The sequence below is a fragment of the Pseudonaja textilis genome, chromosome Z (assembly GCF_049901715.1).
Source record: "Pseudonaja textilis isolate UNSWEBS1 chromosome Z, rPseTex1.2, whole genome shotgun sequence".
Taxonomy (NCBI): Eukaryota; Metazoa; Chordata; class Lepidosauria; order Squamata; family Elapidae; genus Pseudonaja; species Pseudonaja textilis.
The window spans coordinates 8554735-8571461 of record NC_142008.1 but is presented as its reverse complement, the minus strand read 5'-3'; the positions used below and the strand labels follow the sequence as shown (position 1 = coordinate 8571461).

The following is a 16727-nucleotide window of genomic DNA, read 5'->3' as shown; positions in this document are numbered from 1 at the left end:
AATGTACTTAAGTATGTAAGAGTAACCATTCTTTAACACTGTTCTACTACATACATACAAATACCCTATCCCTGGCTATGTGAGATATGTATCACTGCTATTGTGTGAACTGCATTAGTTGCCAGTGTGTTTCAGATGCAGTTCAAGGTGCTGGTTGTCACCTTTAAAGCCCTTCATGACTTTGAAGAGGCTCCCTAAGGGGCTATCTTCTCCCAGGTGCTATTACCTGTCCAATTCAATCCAGCAGGTTCAACATGTGGTGAGTCCTGTCAGTGAAGGAACGTAAGCTGGCCGGGACTGAGAGTAATGCCTTCTCTGTGGTAGCCCTTGCTTTCTGGAATATTCTCCCTGTATATTCTATGTTCAAAGAACAAGATGATCCTGACCTGCAGGCCTTTCACAAAGCCCTGAAGACCTGGTTATGTATTCAGGCCTGGGGCTCCACATGGGTCAAGGGCCCCATTTCTTGATTATATTAACATCTATGGCAATAGTTTTATTCCACAACCAGACATATTTATTCTGTGTTGCTTTACAATATACGCCAAGCAGAATCATTGGCCAAGGTGGGCAACTATTCCCCATAGCAGGTATGAGATTCATACTGGATACATTAAGTACCCATAATTATTAGTAGACATTCACGCCTCATCCTTCATGAACTGGTCTAATTCTAACTTAAAGGAATTTAGTAGTCTGTCAGGATCATAAATTGTTCTGGATTTTTTCAAAGTTGATATACTCCCTCCTGGAACATGCTATATCTGAATCTAATCCCTCACTCCAACAGCATTACTGATAATCCAGCAGATCTTTTGCTTCAAAGTACTTTTTGTAAATATTACACATGTTCTACGTATGTCATATTCTGTGTATCCAATTGTTACAATGTTTCACTTCCCCTTTTGCTCCCCTTTTCATTTTTTTTTAATGTTAGAAAAATGTGTTAAAAGAGAGTACAGGATTATAAATACAGCTACTACGTACCTCTCTTTAAAACAACTGCATCTTTTTCTAGCATATGGCAATTACCTCTAAAGGGCTGGACAGGCTATTAATTAGGTTCGAGTTTATCCCCAACAATTTCACAAAACAGTGAAAACACATTGTTTTGCCTGAATGATAAATTTCATTAACCTACAATTTGTTTTCTAATACACCAGCCTATGTTTACTATGCTGCTTTTTCTTTAATGAGAATGAGTAGCTGAGCAATAAAATTATAGAAAATTTATTATATTATATTCTAGAAAGAAAATACTGTAGTTGTAAACATTAACTATCCTGCTTAAAATATTTTTAAAAGACATGAAAACTATTGCATACATTATTTTTAGGGATGAGGCTTCATTAACTTGTACGCCAGTTTTTCTCAATTTAGACAACTTTAAGTTGTCTGGATTTCAACTCCCAGAACTCCCGAAGATTTTTCCAGGAATTCTGGGAGTTGAAGACCAAGATATCTTTGAAGTTGCCAGGCTGAGAAACACTGCTCTATGCTTTCCTGTTTTACACCACACACACACACACACACACACACACACACACACAATAATGCTAACTATAAACTATTTTATTAGATTTATATTCTTATAATTTTAAAATAACTTTTAACTTTTGAGGGAGGCATTCCAGATGATCTAAAATGCTTGCCATGTTGCCTTTCAAATAGAATTTGGCCTTGGATGGATTTCCTTCTCTAACTTCTGCTTGAAGTTCATTTTAGTCCCAAGGAACTTACTCCTCTTACTTTAGTCAACAGATATCCATCTAACTGGAAGAGACCGCAGACAAAAGATTATGCTTAAACCTAGTACTCCTGAAAAGATTATTTCCCTTGGGATATGAACAAGCACAATCAATTCTTAAGCAATGGGTTTTAGATATGAAACATCAGAATGAAATAAGCACAATTTCATCCATTATAATTATAGAAAATCAGCTCTACCGCTCCAAACCTCTCCATGGTGCCTCAATTTGCTCTCTCTCTCTCTAAATATCACACAATGTTTACACTAACAATATTTTAGATTTAACAAAATTCCTTACACAAGACATTTACCTCTGTGATTTCATGGCATTAGTATTGCTGGTTCTTTATTATTTTACCTGCTTTCACACCATGATTACACAGTGCTATTATGATTCCTCTAATTACTTTTTTTCCCATGGATGCCTTGATGATGTTATATAAATTTCTTTGTGGATTATGACTATGATACTGTAGAAATTAGCTAGATTTGGTCAACTGAAATACTGAAATTGTTGAATGAGGTACTTTAATTAAGTTTAAATTTTAGGAGTTTATGGCCTTTTAAAAAAAAAAAAAACACAGAAATTAAGTTTTGAAAATTCTGGCAAAACATCTGACATACAGAATCAGGAGTTCTTCCATGGTTGCAAACTAGGAAGAGAAAAAGTAGAAGCACAATATATTCTAACAAGAAACACAATATATTCTAATCTGTCAGGTTAACAGATACACTAAACGAATAAAAATACAGCCTTTGGGGGGGGGGTGAACTGTGGTTAAGACTGCATTCAACAATTTAATACTGCAGGGGACACCACCAAAGACCAAAGTTTCCACACTCACGGCAATAGACAAAATGTACAATAGATGTACATTAGAGAAAGAGAATAGTCATTTATCTTTTTCAATGATTTTAGTGTAGCAAATTTCAAATAGGAGTAATAAAATTAAATCATAACAGTTTATACATCTGAAATGACAACATTTTAGGGCTATGCTTTTTTTAAAAAAACTCTGAGGGATGAAGGAGTCTTTTGGGCTTTGAAAAAAAAAAGGTTATTTTTGAAAGATGCAATCTTATGTCAGCCTCGCATGATTTTTATCAGCCAAGAAGAACAAGAAGGGGGATGAGAAAAGTTTGAAAGACCCTCACACCCCAGGTCTGCTAGGGCCTGATTCAGAATGGTATACCCACCTCTAAACTTCATTTAAAGAAGTACAGAGCCCCAGGCCACGAGTGTCTTTTGCCTATTAAAACAGACACTCCTTTCATGCTGCCTGACATTCTATAGCATGAACATTTATACAACATATTAAAGTGTTCAAAGAGCTTTGCTCGTACCATCTCAGCAACAATAGTATTACCCCCCATTGCATGTGGGACAGCTAAGACAAGATATAGAGGTGTGCCTTAGGCTTAGTAAATTTATGGCAGTGGCAAGATAACACCGGAGACATTTTCAGTCTCTTAGCTGTCTCTTTGCCAGAAACTCTTCAAAGTCTGCATGTGATAGCTTTTACATTCAAACCCTGAAGTTGTAAAATTACTTCTGTCACCTTTATTCAAGAAATGTTAGATGAGTTGTTGCAAGTTTTAAATAGCTTAAATCTATATAAGAACCGTTTTCACCAAAGAAACAGTCTGAGATACATATATGTTTTGCAACAGGCCCCATCCTAGAAAAGCTTATCACTTCGCTGCAATGTGAAAAGAAATGTGTACATGGGCCATGCTATTATAGCTTCTGTGATATTTATCAACAGCATTTTTTTAGAAAAAGTAAATTCTCTCTCAATAACTATAGCTATCAGAAATTAAAATATAAAGTCTACATTTTCTAGAAGTAATTTACTTTAATTTTTTGAGCAACATGGATTATCAACTTCTTTTGTAAGGACAATGTAATCCTCAACTCAATCTCAGCTGCTAGTGATTTCAGTCTCCAAGTGTTTTTTTTTACTTCCTAGTGCAGTTTACAGCTCTGATAATCTCCTACCCATATATTAGCCAAGCTGAATCTGCTTAATTTCTTTGAGGTCAGGCAAAATTGGATAAATGCTGTCATCCAATGTAGGCATCACAAATTATGAAAAATATGGTTAACCAATGTCTATAACAGTAATTATTTAGCTTAGTTATTTCAGCTATGCATCAAACTAAAGGCATAACAGGGGTGTTACCAATTACTTTCGCAAGCATCTGTTCTAACTTCTACCTACGGTTGGTCAGGGAATCTGATTAGCTTGTTCAGCATTCAGCATAAACAACAATGCAACTATCTGAAAGAATATAAGATAAGGTTACTTTTAATCCTGTCAAAATATTAAACTATTTTGCTTTCCTTTGATCCTCTCAAATATAATCCCTAGTTAAAAAAAATTAACATTCTCTCATACACAATTATCATACAAATTCTACTTTTACTTTTTGGCATCTCTTGTTAATTACATGATATTATCTCTTATAATCTATTCATGAACCTGACAGAACTTTGGCTACCAATAAAAGAGAAAATTTAGCATAAATTGCTTAATGCTATAGTAATATTGTAAATTAAAGCATAAAGAGGATCTAGCAGTTATTGTAACACTTATCAGCTCTTCTATGGGTCACTCTATGTATTTTTTTCAACTAGACTGATTAAACACTTTAACAATGTCACTGAATCTTTCAATAAATTATACTCTTGTTTCCACACATTTTCATTTATTAATCTCACTTAAAATACAAAGAGATGAGGAATGCCATTGACATCTAAGTATGGATACTCTGTTAATTCTTATTAAAATGGCATAAATGCAAAGAATCAAGGACTACAGTAACCTATGACACTGCTTAAGACTATATCCATTTATCATAAATGTTAATCCTCTTACTTTAGCAGCCAGTGGACATTACATTCTTCTCAGGAAATAACCCTGGTTCGATTCAATTAAATAGGGTAAACTATATGAAAGTGGATTGTGCAAATGTTTTCAAAATAAGTCTTGTTTCACTGCCATCATATTCTCAGCAAATTATTTTCGACATGGTGTTGAATTAACCCCATGATGGAGCCCTTCACAAAATTAAGAGAGCCACTGTGGTGTAATTGACAAAACTGTTGTACTTCAAGCCTAGCCTCCGTCATGGAAAATCACTGGATGACTTTGGGCCAGTTTCTCAACCCAAACTAGTTCATGGGTTGTGGGTATGAAACCCCACATAACCACTTTAAGTTCCTACTGGTGAGATACAAATTTAATAAATAAAATACATACATAAATTGTGTGCATTGTGCCGTAGTGGAAAAGAGAGATGGAGTGACCCCTGGAAGTATATATATTTAAAGGAGAATATTTGTAGTTCAGGGTTGAAGTGAAAGGCCTGGTTGTTTTCTCCAGTTGTTTCATTACTCAACTAATTAACATCATCAGTATCAGAGCAGATCTTTACGCTATCCTTTATGGGGGAAAAAGAACTTCACACTCTAAATATAATTCTAAATCTTTTGAAAAAAACCCTCCAATGGGTGGTATGCCAAGGCCAAGGATAAACAACTGATCTATGGACAATCTAATTGTACATTAGTTGAGTTGCTCCTCTTTTTTTAACTATCCCATCCCCCCAAAGCTGCTCAAGTATCCATTTTAAGGGGGGATGCTGCAACAAGGGAAAGAACTAAAGAATTTTCTTCTTGGACTGTGGAATCAGTCCAGTCAGCAGAATAACGTGATTTCATCCTATGACCGTCCATAGAGAACTATAGTAGATGAACTCACATCCATGCCAATTTAACAATAATTTATTATAGATTATTCTTTGTGGGTCAAAGAGAATTATTCCTTTGGGAAGATGAGGAGTAGAAAAAGCATTAACTAGCTAAGTTATTGCGATGGCTCGGATACGACTTCGCAACTAATAACAGCAACAACAAAGCTAAGTTACGAAAGTAATCAATAATCAGAATGTTCTTTGTTAAGAATTTGGAACTAGGGATATTTGGACCATGGGAGGCAGAGGAAAGGGGTAAAACCGTTATGACTATCCAGGATTTCTGGACATACAGAACTGCTATATTTTTATTTGTCAGCATATAATACTCATCAAGCATTATCTGTCAAAAACACAGTAGATGACTTGTTTTGGGACCAGAGTGACCCTGCTCCTAGCCGTATTTGATCTTTTAGTTGCATTCGGTATCATCAAACACAGCATACCTAAGATTGCCTCCAAACTTAGAGGCATCGTTCCTGTTTATAATTCAAAGTACTGTTTTCATTCTTAAAAGCTCTATCAGGCTTGCCTCTTAAATGTCTGGAGGACACCTTTGGAGCCATCCTGTCTATGCGCTCACCTCAACTGGTTACTATCTCCATCTTCAGAGGGTGAGAAGCAGGCTTGGGGAGGTGGGAGGTGAAATCAGGGGAACTTTGTTACGGCTTCCAGTTTATGGGGTAGTTGCTTCAAGGTTAGATTACTGCTGATTTTGGAGGAGTTTCATAAAACAGTTAGAACTGAGCAACTTAAGAGGGGTCTAAAAGCTAATCCCAGTTTTTTTAAAAAATTTAACCCATTTCTACACTCTTTAGTCTTGTTTTAATTTTATTTTTTGTGTATGTTCACAGTTGCATACGTCACATATTTTAATATCTGACAGCACAAAAACAATCAAATATTCAGCAGTAGTGGAAAAAAGGAGGCTTTCTTCTTTAAAGTAACTTTTGAGAAGTAATGCTCTCTATTTGATTATAATTTATTCACAGATCACTTGACTTCAATGTGTAAGATCTGTCTGCTTGTGTGACACCTATACTGGTCCTCTTTTCTTGACGGAGCCATATCTACTGAAACTCATTCTGCCTCTTTCCTATGACCAGAAAGCCCTTGTTTTGCAGATTAAAGGAAAAGGTACCCAACAAAAAATTATTCTACTTCAGGGATATCACAAAGTAGAAAAGTCACAATATATTCAATTCTACTACTATCTGCATGAATTTTCAAGCAAATATCGTATACATCAATGTTTGGGGATCTGTATTTTTTTTTCTGTGATGTTTCAAAAAAGCCTATTTTCTGTGAATGTTCAAATTGAATCAAAATGTGAGCAATCATGGCATCAGCTTGATTTTACCATTTATCAAAGCGCCATGGGGGAAGGACAGAAAAGGATAGTTCATTTTAGAGCCTGCCCCTCTCCCTAGCTTAATAAGTGTTATCATCATGTTTAGCTTCTGCTGCTCCTCCTGCAGCTGGGAATGCATTGATATGATTAAATTTGATAGTGTGATAATGTATGGAAATAGTGATTAATTAGAAGCTCCCCAGCAAATGGAGGATGTTTGTTATCATGTCACCTGCACTGTAAATTGCGTTTCCCTTTTCCCAGTCTGACACTGACACCATAGGCAGAAGGGGTGGAGCCACAGAAGTTGATCTTCTGGGTACTTTACAGGTCTTGTTGCTCTATTGTGGAGATACTAATAGGGCTATGTAGATAAGTTGTGAAAATGGCAGATTCTCGTACAGAGAACTTGCCAGAGATGCTCAGGAAAGCTCAGTTGCACATCTGCAGGGGCTGTAATAGGAGGGAGGGAAAATGTAATTTGATTCAGCAGTCTCATTCGAACATGATTTGCATGAAATGCCGTATAAAGCTCTATCCAAGAAATGTCAATCACGACCACCTGATACCTTGGTATCATGTTAAAAAGAAAGGAAAATGCTTTCCAGACCAGGTGGAATTTGCCGGCGCTGCTGCACAGTAATAGAGTGAAAATTTCATTTACTGATGCTGTTCTAACAGCACTGCCATAACTAAAACACAATTGCTATGGCAGCCATGCAGCAAGCTAGAGGTTTTTTTTTCCTCACCCTCTCTGCACTTGATGTCTCACATTTAAACAAATAACAGCACAAGTGTGTATGCAGTTATCTTTTATCAACTGGTAAAACTGGCAATAGGACACTTTTAATACATATTCACAATGACTATGAATGGTCAACATGTTACATTTTAGAAGGTGTAAATATATACATATCTGCTGTATCTCACAAAAACATTAATCTGGGGCCAGGACTGTGCACTGAGTTGGGCCAAATGATTTAGCCTTCCTAACACATGAAAATGACTCCTTGGCCACAATCTATTCCCATTTTGATAACCAACACAAGATTTGAGATAACTTGTGCTCTACCAGCTAAACTGAGGAGAGAAAAATGTTAATCAACCATTGTCTGCATTAATCAGCAAGCATATCTTCCTCAACAAGAAATAATTTGCGTGCCTGACGCAAACGAATTCAAGTTTAGGTAACTATATCTGCAGAAAACAATTCCACTACCACTTTCCAGCTGCAAACCCTCAAACTGATGTTTATCCTGACTTTAAGCAATGGGAATTGTACCCTAATCAAGACTCAATTCAGACTGGAGTGGCCTGTAAAATGAATGAATGAATGAATGAATGAATGAATGAATGAATGAATGAATGAATGAAATGCTTTCTTCACCAGATGTTTGAAAATGATCCAGAGAATCTCTGACTTTTTTGGTTCTTTTAGTTTTATTTCTTTCACTTAATACATGGAACACTGTAAAACAAAAATCTCATTGTCGATGGATTCAAGGAATGGTGGTTTATCTTTTCCAGAATTAGGTAACAAATAGAAAGGAAAACCATTTTCTGTGACTCAAAATCTGCCTGTTACCACGATATTCACCCTTGACTGAGTTGAAAAGGATCAAGAATAGCCCTTTTTACCCAAGTTCAGATTTAATGGTGATTTTGTTTTTCTCTGTGTATCCAATTTCTATGAATAGTGCAATAGAGTAGAGATATAGCAGATATGAACATCAAGCTGATTTCTCATGGACCAGCACTATCTGAAGCAGCAGTGGCTATACTAAATATTATTCATTAATATTAATGAGAATATTTATTAAATATTAATGAGAATATGGTTAAATCCTCATTTTTGTTAAGTTTCACTGAAATAATGTTAATTTTGTACATGTTTTATTGGTTTATAAAGTCTACCAACTGGCCCTTGAAGGATTCAGAAGATATGCTCATTCTTCTATTCAAACATCCTGATGCACTATGCCTTTAAAACTGAATTTGTTCTATGAAACTTACAATACTAGCCAAAATCATCATCTGTATTCACAAGATTCATGCCTAGGAAACAAAGCAGCACCTTAAAAATGTGGGTTGGTCATACCCCATCCTCAGGATGATTAATTATAGGCAATGTCAAATGTCTTTAGTCATGATAAACACATTTTTAAAAGGCTTTTTCAGGACCTGTGTCTCAAATATGTACATTCTCTAGGAAAAATAAAGACTAGTATGTAACAATTATGGATCCAAAAGAAAATTAATTCTATCAAAAATTCACAAATTATAAGGTAACTAATAAAAGTGCCAACTTCTTATGCTTTTCACAGTACATGAACAATATCATCAGGCTCCATCTGAGTTTTATTTAGCACTATGTATGAACTGGAAAGGAGGGCTTGGTTTCTTCTAACAAATCATTTCCCAGTTCACAGATGCTAAGCGAATCATTTACCATTTTTCTATGATAAGGAACCTATAAAGAGCAATTAATGTATACTACCATACTGTGTATTTCCAGACTAGAATTCTTCGTAATTCCGACATACTCCTGCAAAATAACAAACTACCAAGGAGATGATTTGCAGGCATTTAAAACAGAAAATCACCTCATCACATGTACATTTAGTTTAATTATTTTTGAAATTTAAAAAGTGGTATACAGTAAAAAGAAGCAATAAAATATATCAGTCTTTTGGTTATAATACTATGAGGATACATTTCCATATTTCTAAATGATATTTTCCGATTTCTGACTGTTAATCTAAAATGTGAATTATTATTTTTTTAGTTTTACCAATTCTAAAAAGGTTATAGAAATATGATTTAGTCTTGTGAATGAAAGCAACATTTTTTAATGTTTCTGTTATGTGTTTTGATGCACAGTGCGAAGAAACCATAACTCAAGGAATACAAAGCAGGGGTGGGGGAGATCAGGGAAATTTACATACTACAAAAATATGAATGGGAAGAGAAGTGGGAATATCCAATGACATTGAAAGGCAAATCAACCAAGTGTAGTAGATTAGATAGGGAAAACACCTGGTTACTCGGTTTGGGACCAAAAAAGGGATAAAGAGGTGACAAGACACCAGCAGCAAATCAGTTTCTGGTATTAAAGATACAATGAAAGAAAAATAATAAAATCCTTTACATTTACACTAAAAATACCCAATATTCAATGCCTTTTTATTAAAAAAAACCCCAGTTATATTTATTCTGAAAGGACTCTAATGTATGGATGGAGTCCTTATTATTATTTTAAACTCAGCCAGCATGTGTGTGTGTGTGTTTTAAACTCCCCACTGGAAGTTTTTACAATTAAAACAAAATTAATTCAGGCCTGAAAAATTCATTGACCTTTAAGCATTTAACAAACAATTTTCTAGCTCACAGATCAGTGTCAATATTTGCAAATCCTTAAAATTATATTTCACTGGCACCACTTGTATTTGCCATATTAATATTTCTTTACAAATGTATGCTTATCCATATCAGAGAAGAAGGAACAGCTGCTACTCACAGGAAATCTCTGGGGTCCTACAGCAGGTCTTGGCTGGGTTGGGACTGGCAGCAAGGGCACTAAAAACAAGGAGCACACCTTTTAAATCAATTTGTTTTAGCCAAGACTCCGGGCCATTTTCATATACAACCACATTCACAGGCAGCTGCTGCCCCCATTCTCCCCAACAGCTGCAGGCAGACAAAATGTGTTAACACCATGCAACAGGGCAATTAGGATGCTGATGGCATAGGCTACAAAATTAAACAAGGCAGAGGCAATTTGAAATATTTGTTTTGTTTCACACATTACTGAATGAGGGACAAAAATCTTGACAGCATGGCATCAGAGGCATATCATGATTTTCCAAAATTCCAGATATTATATCAATTCCATTAGTTAATTCACATTAATCCAATTATGCATGATAGTACTATGTAGGTTTACTAGGAAATAAAGACTAGTTCAGCTTAGTTGCATATATTTCTGAGTAAACATGTTCTATATTGGCTTGCTGTTCATACTGCGTTGTACCTCCTAAGATAAGGCAATTAAATAATTTAAAATTTTGCAAATGGCATAAACGAGAAAGGGGAGTAAAACTAAAGAAAGGCAGGCATGAAAAGCACTGAATTAACTATTCTAGAAATAAGCTTTTAAAATATATATACACCCTGCTTTTACTGTTGCTCACTTAAGTTACAAAAGCACTTTGATTTAATGGAAATTTTTTGCACCAGAATTATCCTGCAAGAAACCTTAAGAGACCTTAAATTGGTGCAACTTAATATTTTGTTTATTATAATTTATGAATCATATCTTAAAGTCATTAGACAAAACTTTAGACAATTTTATCTGTTTTAAAAACAATTCCTCACTTAAACCTTCACCTATTCTGCTAGACAATGATAGACAATGATCAGTGTGAACTCTTTGTAAAGAAAATATGTGGTTTGTTTTATTAATCAACCAGGAAAACAACCAGAATTAAAGAAACCATTATTATAAGCTGTCTTGTCTATAGAGATTCTCAATCATCCAAGTCAAAATTGTTCAATGTTGCTTTTTCCAAAAGGCAACTGGACTTTCTTGATTTTTTTTCTTAGAAAACATTTGCTTCTCATGAACGAAACTTCTTCAGAACTGAAGGAACTTCTTGGATGAGAAGCAAAAGATTTAAAAAAAAAAACAAAGAAAAAAGCCCAGAGAAAATCCAGTTGCCTTTTACAAAAAAAATAGCACCTTTGGGACAATTTATCTTGTAACAATACCAGCAGAAAAATACAAATCCTGGTTTAAATTTATATAAATTTATATTTCATTTGTTTCATTTATTATTTTTTTCTACAGTTCCAGTTTCCCATCATCTAATTTCAGGGGATGAATCTAAGGAATTCTGCACAGAAATACCTAGTGCTATAAAAATAAAGACAACTTCAAAAGCCAACTTTTGGCAAGTAAGACCTTTGATCTACATTGGTTAGCATGGTTGATGATGATCAACATGGCAGCTTTCTTGGCTTCTATCTCTTTCTCATGGTACCTCCAGAGATTCTAAAAAATGAAAAATATTCACATCCAAATATGTGCTTTACAATAGGCATTTTTCATTACATTTTGTAGCAATGTCTGTAGTCTAACTAGACTTCCTTTGCAAAGATTCCTACCTTGAACAGGTGTTACTACAGTTCCTTTGAAGTGTGGATTTATGTGTATGTTTTTTGGTTGTTGGGATGCCGCTGAAGAAGTCATCAGGATTCTTGGGGCGTCTACTTGGGATGGCATACAAATTCCTTGAGGGGAGGGGGTGGTGTGCGAAGCTGAGTGGGGAGAGGGAGCAGACCCTGTAGCTGTTGTGGCTGTTGTTGTGATTGTTGCTGCTGCTGGAAAAGATTCCGCATGGGATGGTGAAATATCCTGTCTGAATGTGTCTGAAATTAAAGAGAGAAAATAACTTCCATTACTTGAAAAAAATTTTAAAAACTGCCCCACAAAAAATACAAGAGACTTTTTTATGGGATTAAGCAGATTCATGGCTACCGATAATATCTCCATTTTCACAGGTTGCCTAGAAACTACAGTTTTTCTTGGGGAATGGACAGATGAAAGTGGAGACATCCTAACTCTTTGGCTAGGGAAGGAATGAACATAAATTCATTCCTGGGTACAACTTAGCAGTAGTTTCTCACACACAGCATTCTAAACTTAGATTTATCAACAAGATTCCTCTGTTGTCATGATGGAATTAGGACACGAAAAATTGTTCCTCTTATTTATATCAAAAAGCCATTTTACATTACCACTTCAAGCACATCCATAGACAGACACGAGCAAGAGAAATCTCTGGCACTGCACATGTTTTGCAGAACTACAAGAAGTATCAAGAATCGGATCTTCACAAATCCTAAAACCAAAGAGCCAATTGGTGTAGCGCGGTTAAGGCACCAGTCTAGAAATCAGAAGACTAGCCCCACCTTAAGCTTGAGAGCTGGCTTGGTGATTTTGGACCAGTCACTTTCTCTCAGCTCAACCCACCTCATAGGGTTGTTATTGTTGTTGTGGGAAAAATAAGAGGAAGGAATGTTGTACATGCTCGCCACCATGAGTTACTCATTATTAATAATAAAAATAAACACATAAATAAACAAAACAAAATAAAGCAAAACTTCAGGTGGTAAATACCAATTCTCCTGACTTTAAGAATCTCTAGAATAAGGCTCTGAATTAAGCATTCTCATTTAAGCAGTTAAACTTAAGCAGGCCTTCCACCGTTTGAATCCCATCCCAACCATCACTGTTGTATTTAGGGTACCGTCATAGCTGTCTGGGTTGACAGTAAAGAAGGCCGGTGATCCTTCATTCTTCCTCTTTCATTGATGTCTCTTCTTTGTTCTCCCAGCCCATGACACATCAATAACCCTCCTCGTCTTCCTCCTCTTCGGGACCCATACCGCCCTTGTTTCAACTGTCTTTCCCGTTCTTCAAATTCAAATAATGCTGCTTTGGCTTCTGCAGAAAGTTCTATTAGATGAAACAAAAGATAATTTAGTATTTGCCAGAAGGATTAAGTGTTATGAACTAATAACAGTCTCATTACAACAACTGCATGTAGGTAAACGTATTCAATTAGCATGGCACATACATCAAGACAATCTATTAATATGTAAAGAGTTAATCTGATTGTCTCTTTTTAATTTGCAAATAGAAACACCTATTGACACTCCAGCTATAAAATTCTTTATTCTCTCAAGAATAATTTCATAACTGATTTTTTAAAAATAAGTTTACTTTGATTTTGCTTTTATTTTAGTTTTATTAATTTACTTTAAATTGTTAGGCTTCAACCTTTCTTTTCAAAATATTCCAGAATATATTGATATTAAAACAAAGTCTGAGCAATATTCCATTCTAAACACTCCTTGTTTCTTCCTTTCTCCCTTCTCACAAAGATATGTAGCATGCCTTTAACTAACAGAAAACTATAAAATGACTATCCTGTTCTTTTTACTTGGAACTCTCCATGTTAAGGAGAAAGGAAAAAATGCTTTACTTTTGTAAGATAAAGTCTGGTAATTGGAGCATTGCTTCTAAATCTTTCTTCACTGGCTCACTCAGAATTATGTAGTCCATTCTATCCCCTGACTATAATCTTGAAAACTACGGCATAAAACATTCTGAAAAATAGGTAATTCAGGCTAAAACCCATGCAGAAGGATGTCCAATTTTAAGGAGAGTAACTAATTGAGTTTACAAGTTCATCTTGTTGTGCTGGCCATCATTATCCAGCACATATTCAGCACATCAGGCCTGGGAAGGTGAAACTCAAAGGGGTCACAGATAACTTTCGCTGTTGAAACAGAACTGTATTCTCCAGGTAATGGGAACAACTCCAATCCATTTACCAGTAGTTTGTACCTTACAGATCAGCATTTAAAATAGAATGGCACTGAAGAATAACAAACCAGAGTAAAAGGAAGGGACAAGAATCCTCCTTAGAGAATGTTATACCCACATAATGGATGTTATCAAAATAATTGCAGCTTTAACAATTAGGTCTCAGTTAGATTCAAAAATGGGGGAGGGAATGATAAGGGAAGGAAGACTCGGGTTTAGGTTCAGGGCAAGTAATATGTCTTTTCACTTTCACACACAAATATTTATTCCAATTTTTGACTACCTTCAGCAAACTTATAACTTGAAAAGAGTGCCTATAAAATACTCCCCCCCTGCCCCCCGCATCCCATCTAATGGTATCAGAAAAAAAAATTGCATACAAACAAAATCAGTATTCAGCATTCGAAAAACCATATGTAATCTTTTATATACACTGTTCAAAAAAATAAAGGGAACACTTAAACAACACAATCCAAGTCAATCACACTTGTGAAATCAAACTGTCCACTTAGGTAGCAATACTGATTGACAATCAATTTCACATGCTGTTGTGCAAATGGAATAGACAACAGGTGTAAAGCATAGGCAGCTAGCAAGACATCCCCAATAAAGGAGTGGTTCTGCAGGTGGTGACCACAGACCACTTCTCAGTTTCTATGCTTTCTGGCTGATGGTTTGGTCACTTTTGAATACTGGCGGTGCTTTCACTCTAGCGGTAGCATGAGACGGAGTCTACAACCTACACAAGTGGCTCAGGTAGTGCAGCTCATCCAGGATGGTACATCAATGCGAGCTGTGGCAAGAAGATTTGCTGTGTCTGTCAGCTTAGTGTCCAAAGCATGGAGGTGCTAACAGGAGACAGGCCAGTAAATCAGGAGATGTGGAGGAGGGCAACAACCCAGCATCAAGACCACTACCTCTGTCTTTCTGCAAGGAGGGGCAGGAGGAGCCCTGCCAGAGCCCTGCAAAATGACCTCCAGCGGGCCACATATGTGCATGTGGCTGCTCAAACGGTCAGAAACAGACTCCGTGAGGGTGGTATGAGGGCCTGACGTTCACAGGTGGGGGTTGTACTTACAGCCCAACACTGTTCAGGACATTTGGCATTTTTCAGAGAACACCAAGATTGGCTAATTCGCCACTTGCGCTCTGTGCTCTTCACAGATGAAAGCAGGTTCACACTGAGCACATGTGACAGACGTGACAGGGTCTGGAGATGCCATGGAGAATGTTCTGCTGTCTGCAACATCCTCCAGCATGACCGGTTTGGCAGTGGGTCAGTAATGGTGTGGGGTGGCATTTCTTTAGGGGGCCACACAGCCCTCCATGTGCTCGCCAGAGGTAGCCGGACTGCCATTAGGTACCGAGATGAGATCCTCAGACCCCTTGTGAGACCATATGCTGGTGTGGTTGGCCCTGGCTTCCTCCTAATGCAAGACAATGCTAGACCTCATGTGGCTGGAGTGTGTCAGCAGTTCCTGCAAGACGAAGGCATTGATGCTGTGGACTCACCCGCCCATTCCCCAAACCTGAATCCAACTGAGCACATCTGAGACATCATGTCTCGCTCCATCCACCAACGCCAGGTTGCATCACAGACTGTCCAGTCTGGGAGATGCTTTAGTCCAGGTGTGGGAGGAGATCCCTCAGGAGGCCATCCGCTACCTCATCAGGAGCATGCCCAGGCGTTGTAGGGAGGTCATAAAAGCACATGGAGGCCATACACACTACTGCGTCTCATTTTGATTTGTTTTAAGGACATTACATCAAAGTTGGATCAGCCTGTAGTGTTGTTTTCCACTTTAATTTTGAGTGTAACTCCAAATCCAGACCTCCATGGGTTGCTAAATTTGATTTCCATTGATAATTTTTGTGTGATTTTGTTGTCAGCACATTCAACTATGTAATGAACAAAGTATTTAATAAGAATATTTCATTCATTCAGATCTAGGATGTCTTATTTTTGTGTTCCCTTTATTTTTTTGAGCAGTGTATACACAGAGACATTTTCTGATGCTCAATTTCACAATGTAAATCCTAAACTTCAAATAGTCCTTGATTTATGATCATAACCCAAATCCCAGAGCCCAAATCCCAGAAATAAGTCATGCCATCTGTTAAGGTTTTTGTTGTTTTTTTGTTTTTTGTTGCCAAAACTGGAATCGAACATCAGTTTCCGGCACAAAACATCAGAAAAATTGGTTGCGCGGCTGTGGGATCCTGAAAACAGCTCTACATGCAGGCCAGTTGCTGAGAGTCCAAACAGAATTACATGGCTGCAGGGGGAAGGATAACTACCTGTATTTTGTAATATGGGACTCATTTCAAAATTATTCTATAAAACACAAGAAAATGATTTGCCTCCAGAAATTGTGGTTTTCTGTACTCCAACACTGGAGGTTTTAAAGAAGAGATTGGATAATAATTTGTTTGAAATGTTATAGGGTTGGACTAGAATGGAAACTGAACAAGGAGAGATT

The 16727-nt window shown here is 36.6% G+C and overlaps 1 protein-coding gene across 1 annotated transcript in view; it reads right to left on the bottom strand.

The window, feature by feature from the left end:
- The window catches only part of RBM33 (RNA binding motif protein 33), a 121840-nt gene that overhangs the window by 66102 nt on the left and 39011 nt on the right, over positions 1–16727 (bottom strand). The window contains 4 exon segments of the mRNA XM_026718351.2: positions 10375–10433; positions 12021–12155; positions 12158–12284; positions 13166–13374. Coding sequence (XP_026574136.2) covers positions 10375–10433; positions 12021–12155; positions 12158–12284; positions 13166–13374 — 530 coding nt within the window.